The following is a 14,217-nucleotide window of genomic DNA, read 5'->3' on the forward strand; positions in this document are numbered from 1 at the left end:
CACTAGCTTTTTGAAAATTATTTGTACCTTTCAAGTTTTTTTTTTTGATAGAAACTGTTAGAATGATATATTGATTCTTGGCTGGAATGCCTCAGTTCAGATTACAAAGAGGTAGGGAGTGCTCAAAGTTCACCTCGACCAGGAACCATATGAATTTCCCACTAATGAGCCTGTGAATTTTGCCAACTATATTACTTGCAATTTTCTCTATCTTTCCTAATTTGCAGATGCAAACAAACTGCTCCAATATTAGATAGTAAAACATTTTTATTAGACAGTTAGGGGATGGGATCCCAGCCTTCGTATCCGTCTCTTAGAAGAACTCTGAGGGGGAGAAGAACCGCTTTATTGGCTTTGGCATCGACTTCTTTGTTGTTGTCTCTCTTTACGTGAAGGAATTCCAGACTCTGAAAGGAATTTGTCAGGGATTTAATTCTGCTCAGCAGTCTTGATAGTCTTAAATCTGAAGGAGAGGAATTGTCCACAATGGCCTTTATGATAGACTGGGAATCCCCAAATATAATTGCATCTTTGATACCCAGGAAGATGAGCAGCTTGAGTCCCTGGAGAAGAGCTAGTGCTTCAGCTTGAATGCTAGTGTTAAAGCCCACTCCCCAAGCGTATCTAGATTCAATTCTTCTATCTGTGCTTTTAATAACACCACCTGCTCTGGAAATACCAGGATTGCCTTTTGCTGCACCATCAAAAAAGAGAGCTTTTCTTGCCTTCTTGATGCAAAACCCAACAAATCCTGCTTCCTTAAGACAGATTTGCCAATGTTTTAGCGGAGGGGGGAGCCTGACTCTATCAGTGAAATGGAGATCAAGAGAGGTGCCCCATATAGCTTCTTGTTTACTGAGATCTACCATGTCTAGCTGGTCTCCCAAACAGTCTATTAGGTGGCTTTTAATTTTTACCTAGGTTATCTTGGGATCGCTCTTCTTGTCTCTGAATATACTTTGGTTTCTTTCCAGCCATATGTGCCAGTAGATTAGTTTAGGAAGGGCGAGCCAGGCTTCTTTGATATGGGGATTCTGAGCAGTGCCACCAGGGTACATACGCTTCCAATTTGAGAACAGATCTAAGCAGTGATTAGGGGGAGCGAAGTCAATGCTCCAAGGACTTAAAGCCTCCTTCCAAAGGTCTGCAGCAAATTTACAGAAAAGCATCATATGGGGGGCATTTTCTTCATGTTCCCCACACAACGAGCAGTGAGAGGGTCCTATAAAGCCTCTTTTCTGGAGCCTATCCTCTGTCAAAATTCTATGGTGGTAAAGGAGCCAACAAAAGGAGTCGATTTTGGGGAACGTTATCTGAGACCAGATCCCCTGCCAGGGCTTCGAGTCAGGCGGGACGTTAGGATGCAGAGAGAGCTGTCTATAGCCCTTCGAAATTGAATAACTCCCAGGTATTAAATCCCATCCCCGAATGTCTTCTTTCCTGCTATTCAAAGGGGCTTTGCCTTTTAAGTGGGAGAGGAAGGTAGCATAATCTTTGGAAAGATTCAAGGGCACCTCTAAATTTTTCCATCTTTGCCAATCGCCGTTCTCGCTATGTGATAAGTCCCACAACGTTTGTAAACCAGCTTTGTCCATCCACTCTTTCAATAAAACAAGAGAGCGATCATCAGCAAGGGGGTCACTGCCCATAATGCGATCATCCTAGATTTGAATGCGCTCTCCATTTCCAGGAATCCAGTGTGCATGGAGTTTAATTAAGGCGGAAGCTTTTTCACATAATTTATGAATCATCATTCTGGTGGTTATCTTAGGATTGTCCAAGCAGTGTGTTCTCTACCCACGAAAGTATTTTTTCCACAACGCTAGTTGAGCCCAACCCGGCTTTGGGGCAATTATCCTTGTTATAGACATTTTTGTGCCTTACGGCATGAAGCATGAAATGTCGATAATCTAAGGGATCCAAAGTCCCTAAACATGTTGTTCCTACCCCTAGAGGAACAAGGTCAGCAAACCACAGCACTGAAAATCAGTTCTCCACCTGAAAACACTCAAAAACAAGTTATTTCTGGATCATGTCAACTGCTCCACTGAGCATCTGCGCTGAATGTCAACTGCTCCACTCTATACCTGCGCTGAATGTCAAAAGCAATGAAGGCTACCTGTGCTGGGCGAGATTGGCCAAGTGGCACAGTCATTCCTCAATGTGTCAAATGCCCAGGAAGCTTCCAAAATGACACTTGGATCAAGGAATCCGCCTTGTGATGAGTAAGAGGGTCTAGATCTCCAAGTGGAAGTAAGAACCTCCAAGTGGACTCAAGGACTGAAGAATAACTGAAGTGGGAGAGGACACTAGTCAGCTTCATGCCAGCCTCAAGCTGACTCATCCTTTCTCCAAATATCCTATATATAGATCTCTCTCATGAGGTCTAGGGGGGTGGGAATCTTGTGACTGTAAGGAAGTGTTGTTGGTTTGAGAATAGAACTATTGGGTGATTTTCTTGAAGGAGGTGAAGAGGAGATTTCTTTCTGCTGGGAGGTGTTGCTGGATTGGGCCTCTTGTGGTTGTAACACTCTCAGAACTTTACTTCTTCCATTAATAAAGCATTTGAGGTTCTTCTATATGCATGTGTCTCAATGGCGTATTGATGCTTATATATTTGATTTATTCTAATCCTTGAATCAATTATGGATGTATCCTTCTTGTAGTTTCCCTTTCTTGTGCTTTTACAGGATCTTGGTGTAGCTGGGCCAGTGAAAGAGCAAGGAGCTGGGAGCAAGCAGCAAAGAGGGAAGATTGGATCAATCATTAGCGGAAGATAACGGTTAGTGGATCTCTTTCTCCTCTCTCTTACATCTCATAAAGAAGTAATCTTGAATAGCTTTGCATTCGGTTGTTGCTGAGGTACTATCACCATTAGAGTGGGATAGAGTCATTCCGTATTGGATACTTTTCCCAACAACAAATTGGCGACTCCACTGGGGATCGTATCTTGTTGGTTGTTTTTGTTTTTGCTATTCATTTCATAAACAAAGGGAGTACCGAATCGAACTGCATTTGGATCTTTCAAATGCAAAGTAGAGGGCAGCTACTCTAGCTCAGTTTCTGGGCAAGTTTATGATTTGAAGAGCTGATCCACAAGGACTCTAAATAGCTCTTAGTGATAGCTTTTCATCCTCCTTTTCATCCCTTAGTGTGTACTTGACTGATAGCTTCTGATTTGGCCAAAAACTGTGAATTTTTGAGCAATCTGTGACCCAGAAACCAAGAGAAACGAAAGTTTCGTTCTTCAGTGCAGGCTGTGTGAAGGCTGTCTGCATTTCAGCGTAGTTCCCGAAGGGGCTACCTGCGCTGAAGGTCAAACTGCCTGTGTACTACCTGCGCTGAACCAGTCTTGCCTTGTGCTACTGGGGTTTCCTACTGTTTCTTGCCCTGTTTTCACTCTTGTTTTTGCAGCCTGTTACCAGTCAATGTACCTATCTGAAACCAACTTTCCTTGCCACTATTCCACCTCAGTTGTATAAAGAAACTGTGTTTGTTCTTTGTGTATTTCTTGTATCATTTACAGTTTCCCATAACGAAAGTGAACTAGTCTTGTTGTGGCCTCTTAGATCTAGACCTGTGATAAAGTGTTGTTTTGATCTTAAGAGTTAGTTTATTTGCTGTTCATAGCTGATTGAGCTTTTGCTTTCGTCATATGGTTTGAATTTACATATTTCTAGTGTCGAAACAAGTAAATCTTAAGGTGTCTTTTGATTTTGGACAAGCTTGTTTTCTTTCACTTGAAATTGAATTCGAAATTATACAACAGCTTTCTTTTTGTGTCGCACAAACATTAAGAAAGAGAAAAGAAATACTTGCATTGTGCATGTGCATTATGACAGTTTGCATGTTGATTTAGGGAAAAATGCATTAGTGTGTGCTCTATGATCTGTGTGAAAATATGTTATCTTTCTTTTCCCTCAGTAGTTAAGATTTTCAAAGTTGAAAGATTGAAAAGCTTGCTTATCATCTTAGACTGCATTTAGGAGTGTTACTATACATCTCGTGGTGATCCATAAAGGCAAACTGCTAAACAAGATCAACCTTAAAATAAATTGAATTTACATAACAACGCATTGAAACATAACGCAAACACATAGAGGTCTAAGCTAGAGACGTGTTCCGGCGTCGTTAAACGTGATATCTTAGCGTTGAGTGGTTGGGTGATTCCTCCACGGTGAAGCGATAAGTATCAATACGGACTTGTGCTCCCATGTACCGTCGCGTATATATTGGGAGACCCCTATAGGAACAAAGCCTTTATCCATAGGAAACTGTGTCGGCCACCCTACTGATCGCAATGCAGTGAACACAACATTCACGAAGATCGACCACTCGTACCGTAAAATGTATTCTGTGGTTTTGCGAAAAGTTTGGCACACCCTCTGCCTAGAACTCTAGAGCAGTTTCTTTTGGCCTTTTTCAAACTCTATAACTGAAAAAGTCCATCCGAGCATTTGTCACTTCGGGCTCGTTAAAACATCGAAGGAGACTAGAGTCATCTTTAGCTTTCTCTCGACTCTTAAAAAGTGAAAAAGCAAGTTGTGTCTAAAGCGTCGTTATAAAATTTATTTTAAACGGAACATAATCACCTCCTATTCTTGCGTTGATCTATAGGTTGAGAACATGGAACGCCCCAACCAAGGAATTCCACCTGATGGAAATCCTAGTCCTTTCTCCTCTTGGGGAGAAGTTGGTGTGCCTCACATGGCCACATTGTCGCTTCCAGGACTGACAATTGGCCTGCCTATTTGGCTTTTCTCAACCAATGTAGTTCAGAACACCATGGTTCCTGAACAGTCGAGTCAACAGTTAGATGAGTCTAGAGCTGCCCACCAGCCTTCTACTTCCTATAACTCTTCCTCCAATCCTTCATCTTCAAAAGGTAGAGCCGGCAAAAGCCAAGCTCCCATGGAGAAGAAGGAGAAGAAGAAGAAAGAGAAGAAGAAGAAGGAGCCTAAGGCGACTGGGGGCAAGCAAAAGACATCTGACAAAAATCCACACACAGCACAGACCGGGCCTAAATCGCCATGTGTCATATGTAGAGGAGACCACTTCCATAGAGATTGTCCCTGTATTCCCCGGATACTAAGGGACTGGTCCCCTCGATTGCACAATTCGGGAGCACCAACCTCTGATAGCCATGTTGAATGCTTACCGTCAACCAGCGAAAGTGAAGGTTAAAGACAAAGAGGGGGAGCAAGATTCCCCTGTAGACTGTGTGAAGGCGATCACGCCATCCACCGTTGTCCCTTCTTAGACGAAGCGAAGAGAGTTTTGGAAGATCGCCCGGTTTCACCGTTGAGACTTCCTCCTGGATACAAAAAACTCGTGCCAAGTCCTTCGTTGGTTGAAAATACAGCTGGCCCGCTTAAGTGGTCAGCTGAAGCATCAGTCATTGAAAATGAACCTACTGAATCCAGACCAGACGAAAGTCTAAAGGTCGATACGGCAGTTGACCCGGTTCTTCCTTCAGAGGTTTCATCCTCAAATGACACCGTCATTGAAGATTCATCTTCAAATGACACCCTCACTGAAGAGAATAAGGATGACACCATCCAGATTCTTTTCATCAACATAGATTCTGATGAGCATCAGGGCAATGCGCCCATTCCTTTATCGCAGGAAGGAACATCATCAGGGTCATATCCGGCCGTGTATTCGGTCCCACCGCCAAGCAACTTGGTTGTGTCCTTTGATTGGAACCAACTAGGCAGACCCCGGTTGCCAGCCAGTGTACCATTCAGAATCATAGTCCAAATTTATAGAATGGTAATGGCTGGCACTATCATTGATGAAGGGGCATCTGTGAGTATCATTTCCTCTGTTGCTTGGAAAGCACTGGGTTCCCCGGCGCTTTTGCCTGAGATAAGAAATCTCTCGGGTTTTGATAAAGGAACCAGTCGACCATTAGGGATCCTCCCCAATGTACCTGTTACATTGAAAGGGAAGACCGTTCAAATGAACGTGATGGTCGTTCAAGGACCCTTGGATTATAACCTACTCCTTGGACGAGACTATATATATTGCATGGGAGCTATAGTCTCCTCACTCTTTAGAGTAATGTGTTTTCCACACGAAGGAAGAATGGTCAAGCTCGTAGACCAACTTTCATTTCCGGGATCACGCATCGCAAATAGTCAAATACCAACCCTGAATGGTCTATTCACTCAAGAAATGTCTCCACCCCCAGTCCTCATTCCCGATGAGTGCGAGTGATTCGGAAAGATGGGACTGGAACCCAGGGGGCATGCATCCTGGTCTGCTTCGGGCAGAGGAAACCCTGGGTATAAAGTAGAATTTCCGCGAAAGAATATGACTAGTCCGTACCCCGTCCGTGGTTGGAAGAGGGGTTGTTCTAGAATAGGATTCTTTTGTCAAGGTTACTTGTTTGACAACAGTCATTCACCATTGTCTACTTCGGTAGACGGTGCTAAGGAAATGTTTTCGTTTGATGGTGTTAACAAAACAATCTTTGGGTAACCAGAAAGAGGCAAGCCTCCCTCAATAACATTAATGTTTTGTCTTTGAGTAGTGTTCTTCTCTTGTCGCAAGTAGCTGCTCTCTTGTCACAAGTAGCTGTTTTCTTGCGATCTTGCAAAAGAGCTGTCAAAAGTTGGGCCGAAGGGAAGACAAGTACCGCGTAAGACACGTTAAAAATAACGAGAAGACAAGTATCGTTAGCATTAGACTAGCAAGACGACAAGTAGCTGTGAACACCCAAAGAAAAGCAGAGGTGGGGGAGAGGAGGGGCAGCCTTGAAATTGTATTTTATACCTGGGGGCATGCAAACCTTTTGGAGTACAAGCTAGGAGCGGTTATTTATCCGTTTTTTGGGATTAGCCGTTTACGAACTTGCATAAATAAAGGATGAGAGGGAGCATAGCTTATGTGAGGCGCAAGCTCTATAAAAATTGGAGTCTCACAGGAGACATTTCTTATCTTATGACTGGTATATCGAGCAGTTTTACTGCGGAATTTATGCTCGTTAAAAAATAGAAAAGCGAGATCCAAGCAGTTTTATATATAGTTCATGCTCGTTAAAAAATAAACATAAGATCGAGCAGTTTTACCGTGGAATCTATGCTCGTTAAAAAATAGAAAAGCGTGAGCAAAAGTTTCCTCCAGAGTTTAAGCTCATTAAAAAATGAACCTATCCCAGTAAATAACCATTGTGATCGTAAATTTATTAGCCATAAAAAGCCTTGGTCGTGTTTGCACCTGCCACCTCCATTCCATTTGGCCGATCATTCACCCCCATATGATTGTTTACCCGTTTTGAGGAACAGCTGTGAAGAGTGATTTCACCTAGCCATCCTTGTGACACTGCCGTGATTGGAAAATTCCAACCTGTACCTGGAATCTGCTGCTATCCCTGTTTATCACTCGTTCCTCAAAATACGAGTCTTCTTTGAGCTCTTTTCATCTGACTCGTAAAATATGAAAAGTTTGCTGAGTTTTGGCCTTCCAGCTCGTTAAAAGGACCGGAAGAGCTATCCCTCCTCTAGATTTTAATCTTTTTGGACCTGAGGGATTATTACACAAAAAGGTCGAGCGCTTGTTTTATTCGGCTCGTTAAAGTTATCGAAAACTCATCCCTTCTGTATTGTTTTATACTTTTTCGAACTTAAGGGATTAGATGACGAAAAAGGAATTTTGGAGTTAACTTTCTGTACCTTTTCAGACTCTCTAAAAATGAAAAGGACCGAGTTTTCCTTGTCGTTAGACTCGTTAAAATGATTAAATAGCGACAAACTTGTCTTTAGACAAGAACAAGTTTCCCTATCGCTAGGCTCGTTAAAACATAGCGATGGGCTTGCCCGAAGGGCAGGTTATAGAACAAGCATGTGTTATCCTCCTCAAGCTTGACAAAAATAAAGAGGTACTGGTCAGAAATGACTGGGGAAAAATTGGGAGAACCTCAAAGCTTTAATGGTAGCAAGTCGCTCTTGAACATGACACTTTGTCCTCCGTATCACATCGGGTTGGGTTGTTTCATTCACCGGTCTCATCACCATGGTCTTCGCCAAACCATCCACATTTGGGGTAATGCTACCAATCCATCACATCAGTGTCGTTATATGTTCAAGAGATGTTGTTCAGAAAGAGTCAACCGTGTCCCATCCACTGCCATACATTATCCTTCATCCACCCATGATCGCCACCCTGAATCATATCTCATAGATTGTTTTCACCTCCACTAAAATCATTAGCTCCGTTCCGCGTCATTGATGTGGGATTCATTAAGGCCCTCCTTTGACGGATCACTTCTTGTCGACTTCAGCTGATTATCCAAGAAGTTGATCTAGGAACACCCCCCTCAGTACTTTGAAGCTTGCATGCCTCAATGGCAAGTTTCTCACTTCCGGCGACAGGTATACATCAATGACCTTCGACCAGAAGATTTTGCGTGGTGTTCGACGCCAAGTCCTATATTCACACCACGTGAATTGTACTGTAGTACCTTGAGGGTCATTATCATTATCAGTGATTCCTCTCGCGCTTGTTAACGGTTTACATTATTGACCGGTAATCAAGCGATGTCTTTCCATGTTCGACTTCAGCGCAATTCTCACATGGATCGACTTGTACTTAGAGTGAAGATCGAACGAGTTTGAAGACCCCGGATCTAGTTTCATCCATCCGGGCTGCGATATATATTCAGGAAATATAAAGACATTTGATATGTACATTATTGCAGCAGATGATCATCCTACTCAAAGGATGATAATTTTAGCAGAGAATTATCTGTCTACCATCAGACGATCGTCTGTTCTATGTACCAAAATGAATTTATAAAGCTGAGCATGGGAATGCCCGCCTCAGCTAGATCATGAAAGCAGAATGATAAATAATGTATTGTATTGTATTTTATTACAGGACACCTCTCAGCGATTGAATGAACTTCAGATCCTCCTGATAAAGCATTTCACTCGATAAACGACCTCATACTTTAGGGGGCAACTGTTATAGACATTTTTGTGCCTTACGGCATGAAGCATGAAATGTCGATAATCTAAGGGATCCAAAGTCCCTAAACATGTTGTTCCTACCCCTAGAGGAACAAGGTCAGCAAACCACAGCACTAAAAATCAGTTCTCCACCTGAAAACACTCAAAAACAAGCTATTTCTGGATCATGTCAACTGCTCCACTGAGCATCTGCGCTGAATGTCAACTGCTCCACTCTGTACCTGCGCTGAATGTCAAAAGCAATGAAGGCTACCTGCGCTGGGCGAGATTGGCCAAGTGGCACAGTCATTCCTCAATGTGTCAAATGCCCAGGAAGCTTCCAAAATGACACTTGGATCAAGGAATCCGCCTTGTGATGAGTAAGAGGGTCTAGATCTCCAAGTGGAAGCAAGAACCTCCAAGTGGACTCAAGGACTGAAGAATAACTGAAGTGGGAGAGGACACTAGTCAACTTCATGCCAGCCTCAAGCTGACTCATCCTTTCTCCAAATATCCTATATATAGATCTCTCTCATGAGGTCTAGGGGGGCGGGAATCTTGTGACTGTAAGGAAGTGTTGTTGGTTTGAGAATAGAACTATTGGGTGATTTGCTTGAAGGAGGTGAAGAGGAGATTTCTTTCTGATGGGAGGTGTTGCTGGATTGGGCCTCTTGTGGTTGTAACACTCTCAGAACTTTACTTCTTCCATTAATAAAGCATTTGAGGTTCTTCTATATGCATGTGTCTCAATGGCATATTGATGCTTGTATATTTGATTTATTCTAATCCTTGAATCAATTATGGATGTATCCTTCTTGTAGTTTCCCTTTCTTGTGCTTTTACAGGATCTTGGTGTAGCTGGGCCAGTGAAAGAGCAAGGAGCTGGGAGAAAGCAGCAAAGAGGGAAGATTGGATCAATCATTAGCGGAAGATAACGGTTAGTGGATCTCTTTCTCCTCTCTCTTACATCTCATCAAGAAGTAATCTTGAATAGCTTTGCATTCGGTTGTTGCTGAGGTACTATCACCCTTAGAGTGGGATAGGGTCATTCCGTATTGGATACTTTTCCCAACAATAATCCTCCATAAAAATTTTGCACCCAATGCGATGTTTTGCTTGCTGAGATTCTTAAAGTTCAATCCCCCTTCCATTCTGGGTAAGGAGATTATATCCCAGCTTAATAAGGGGATTCTCCTCTCATTAGCTTTGTCGCCTTTCCAGAAAAAGTTTCTGATATAATCCTCCATTTTTCTCGTGATGCTAATAGGAGCCATCATAGCTGCAGCCTGGTAAATGGGAAGGATGTTCAAGACAGCTTTTATTAGCACTGTCTTACCTCCTAGATTGAGCCAGTTGTATCCCCAACATTGAATTTTAGACTTGAATTTTTCCAACAGAGGCAGCCAATCTCTGCTAAGAGCCCTTTTTTGGAAGACAGGGAGCGCTAGGTACTTGAAGGATGACCAAGAAGAGGTGGTTGCAAAACCAAAACAGTTAGAAATGGCTTGGAGCGATCTGGCTGAAACATTCCAGTAGAAGGTATGACATTTGCCTTTATTGAGGCTGCTTCCTGAGTCTTCATAATAGGCATCCACCACATCTTTAAATCTTTTATCCAAGGGCAAGGAGGCAGCACCCAACAAGAGAGAGTCATCCGCGAATATTGCATGGTCTATGCTTTTGACACCTCTTGCAATGTTCAATCCCATTATTTCTTGGTCAGACTGCTTTTTATTTAATAGGAAGCTGAGAACTGAAGCTTAGAGGACAAAGAGCAAGGGGGAGAGAGGGCACCCTTGCCTCAGCCCTCTAGAGGCTTTGAAGAAGTCAGTGACCCTCCCATTCACCAAAGGGGAAATCCATGGCTCACTGATACAAGCCTTGATCCAGTTGATAAATTTGAGGCCAAACCAAAATTTGTGCAGGACATCCAACAGAAATCTATGTCTCACCCTGTCAAAGGCGCTTTCAAGATCTAATTTGACGACCATTCCTTTATCTTTCTGGGCCAAACTTGAGTGAATCGCCTCTTGGACCAGAATAAAGTTGTGCACTATCTGTCTTCCCTGAATAAAACCTCCCTGGTTCTCAGGAATGATGTCAGGAAGAATAGTTTTCAGTCTGTTTGCTATCAATTTTGTTATCAGTTTGTAGCCTATATTGCAAAGGGAGATAGGACGAAATCTGGAGAAGGAGTTGGCGCCTTTTTCCTTAGGGATAAGGGCCAGGAAATCCAAATTAGTGCTTCCCCCTATTTTCTGACAAGCTTGAGATTTCTGGACCATTCTAGATAAATCTTTTCCCACTATCTGCCAACAATTCTGCAAGAAACTGGCAGTAAATCCATCTGGGCCCGGGGCCTTATTAGGCTCCATATCAAAGAGGGCAATTTTAATTTCATTATTGGTGACATCTGCTTCCAAAAAATGATTCTTTCTGGTAGAAATCAGAGTGGGAACCTCATTTACTAAAGTTGAAGTATGCCCCTGACCCTCTTTTTCACTATACAGGTTTTTGAAATGTAGGAAGGCAGTGTTTTTTATGCTTTGAATATCTCTGTGGTTGATGTTCTCTTCCTTGATTTTGGAGATGGAATTGAAATTTTTCCGAGCTTGGGCTTGCTTGTGAAAGAAGGATGAGTTCCTATCTCCTACCTTGAGCCAAACCCTATGAGATTTGATCCTCCAATACTCTTCCTCGGCCGAGCTTGCTTTGAGAAGTTTTTACTGAAGATCCGCCTCCTTTTCGAGAACTTATTTGTGATCTCTTCATTTTCCGAGTTCAGGTGATGGATCTCGAGACATTCTTGTAACTTTTTCCTTTTCGCTGCTGGGTTGGGAAGGGATTTTACCCAGTTTTTCAAAGCAACTTTCACTCTCCTGAGCTTTTCCTCCCAAACAAAGAAGGCAGAGCCATTGACTGGTTGCTTCCAAGTATCTTTTACTAATTGCATAAAGGATTGTTCCTTGACCCAAAGGGGACTGAATTTAAAAGGGATGGGGCCTTGATCCATATGAGCCAAAAGATCAAGTTTGATGGGCCTGTGATCAAATACACTACAAGGGAGAATATGCATTCTAGATTCTAAACCAAGAAGAAGAAAAGTACTTTGAACAAGAAATTTGTCTAACCTTGCAGCAATATGACCTGGACCGAGTCTCTTATTGGACCAAGTATACTTGCCCGACATAGGTTTGATGTCGATCATGTCCTGATCCTGGAGTAGATCCTCAACCCATTCTCGCGCCAGATCCCTTACAATGCTTCCTCCATGTTTTTCGGCCAAAATTAATGTGAGGTTTAGGTCCCCGGAAATGATGATGTTTGCTAAATCTTTAGAGTGTGCCAATCCTCTAATAGAATCCCAACAATTCTTTTTCTCTCTTGCGCTGACTGGAGCATACACGTTAAAGAGGCAGAGGGTCTCATCTGAGTCAACGTGTTTCAGCTTTGAGAATAGCCAATGAGTGTTGGTGATCTCTTTAACCCTTGAAAATTTGTTTGCATTCCAGAGGGTGCCCAGGCCTCCTGAGGCACCTCGGGCTGAGACAGCTTGCCCTTCACTTCTCTTCCACAGATTTTTGCCGATATGGAGGAAGGCCTTGTCCTCCATTTTAGTCTCCTGGATGAGGAGTATATCAGGAGATTCGGATCTTATCAGACTTTTGATGGCTTCTTCTTTTAATTTTCTCCCCATACCCCTACAGTTCCAGGAGATGATCTTCATCACTTGCATTTGGAATGGAGAGCTCCTTTAGAGCTCTGGGGCTGGTTTTTGGTCATCTTTTAGCCAAGGGTTTCTCGAGGGTAGGTTGCCTTCCTTGGAGTTTGTCTTTGTAGGTCTCCTGCTCTCTTTTTTCACGGGCAGATTTTCGGCCTCTCAATGATCTTCTAGCCTAGGTTTGTGAATCTCCTATTTCACCTTCTTCTTCTGAGTCCTCCAAGCCCTGCACTTCCTCAACCTCTTCTGTGGGTATCTCTTCCGTTCTTTCTGCATTACTATCGGCTTGCTTTGGTCCCGAGGGGGGCTCTTTGTGGGGCGATCCTTCATTTTGTATCTCTATTTCTTGGGTGTCCTCTAATGTTGAGCTTAGATGTATAAATTTATTTCCTTGTTCTTCCATGTGAGGTGTTTGAAGCCCTGAGCCTACCAGGGGAGCTTTACCATTGATATTACCAGTTCTAGGGGCTTTGTTTTTGGTCCTTTTAACCTGCATCCATCCTTCTCCTTGCCTTTCTCCGCTTCACTATTTTTTGGGCATCCTCTAGCAAAATGGTCGTAGACCTGGAATTTCTTGCACTTGAACAGAAGTTGCTCATAATCCAACTTTTGGACATGCGTCCAGCTTCCAACCCTAATCTTTATTGCCTCAGGAAGACCGACCTCAAGGTCAACTTCAACACAGATTCTAGCACAATCGTATTGATCTTTACTGTTTGCTCGATCAATGAATTTACCCAAGGTGTTTCCGATGTGCTTAAGGGACTCCCAGTTCCAACAATGCATTGGCAGATTGGGCAATCTAACCCACACAGGGACGGCTGTGGGGACGTCAACTGCTGGATCAAAGTCAGGCGTCCACTTATTGAGATACAGCCCCTGAGGGCCCATGAAATAGGGTCCATTGCGGAATATCAGATCCTTATCTTCCTTTTCAGAGAATTCAAACAGGAAGAATCCCTTCCCCAGAAAATACGAAGTGACTTTGCCTTTAATCAGCGGCGCCCAGTTCCTTGCAACCCAGCTCTCCGTGGTTTTGGGGGAAGGCCAGAGTCCAGTGAACTGTCCCACCAAAGCACGCTCAACCAGAGAAAGGGTGACCTGAATCGGTTTCTCAGGAGGAAGCGAGATCTCAGGGATGTCATCCAAGCGTTTCACAAATTTCGCAGTCTCGATTGTTTTCTTTTTTGGAAGAGAGTTCAACAGTTTGATAAAGGCCTCGGCTTCAGAAAGGGGGGGCGCTGATGACTCCATTGAAGAAGCCTTAGCTCGATCTGATTGAGCTCACCCAAACCCCAACGGGCATAGTCCTTCAAGTCTGCTCAGAGAAGATGCCCCTGGAGATCCGTCAGAAAAGCAAAGGGCCGAAGCACTGTAGGGTAAGACCAGAATGCCTTGCAGATCGAAGCGCATCGTGGGAGAAAGTCCTATTTGTACCTTTCAAGTTACTTCTATCTCCCTTTATAATTTATTTTAAACTATAACATTGATTTACACATCGACCAAATATTGTGAAGATTAATTTTCTATTAGATAGATAATATT

General features: G+C 43.1%; 2 protein-coding genes across 2 annotated transcripts; both read right to left on the reverse strand.

Moving 5' to 3' along the window:
- Nucleotides 1-278: 278 nt before the first annotated feature.
- LOC149198968 (uncharacterized) lies at nucleotides 279-869 on the reverse strand. The gene has a single exon (XM_089400420.1). The coding sequence runs from the start codon at nucleotides 867-869 to the stop codon at nucleotides 279-281; it is 591 nt and encodes a 196-aa protein (XP_089256546.1).
- Nucleotides 870-13,098: 12,229 nt separating this feature from the next.
- LOC149198969 (uncharacterized) lies at nucleotides 13,099-13,926 on the reverse strand. The gene has a single exon (XM_089400421.1). The coding sequence runs from the start codon at nucleotides 13,924-13,926 to the stop codon at nucleotides 13,099-13,101; it is 828 nt and encodes a 275-aa protein (XP_089256547.1).
- Nucleotides 13,927-14,217: the final 291 nt, after the last annotated feature.

The sequence above is a fragment of the Pinus tabuliformis genome, chromosome 2_1, assembly GCF_031772625.1.
Source record: "Pinus tabuliformis cultivar Carrire ecotype Pingquan chromosome 2_1, CPIR1, whole genome shotgun sequence".
NCBI lineage: Eukaryota > Viridiplantae > Streptophyta > Pinopsida > Pinales > Pinaceae > Pinus > Pinus tabuliformis.

What these genes read in the sequence shown, in the direction of transcription:
- LOC149198969 (XM_089400421.1), bottom strand. Translation starts at nt 13,926, where the DNA reads ATGGAGTCATCAGCGCCCCCCCTTTCTGAAGCCGAGGCCTTTATCAAA.
- LOC149198968 (XM_089400420.1), bottom strand. Translation starts at nt 869, where the DNA reads ATGGTAGATCTCAGTAAACAAGAAGCTATATGGGGCACCTCTCTTGAT.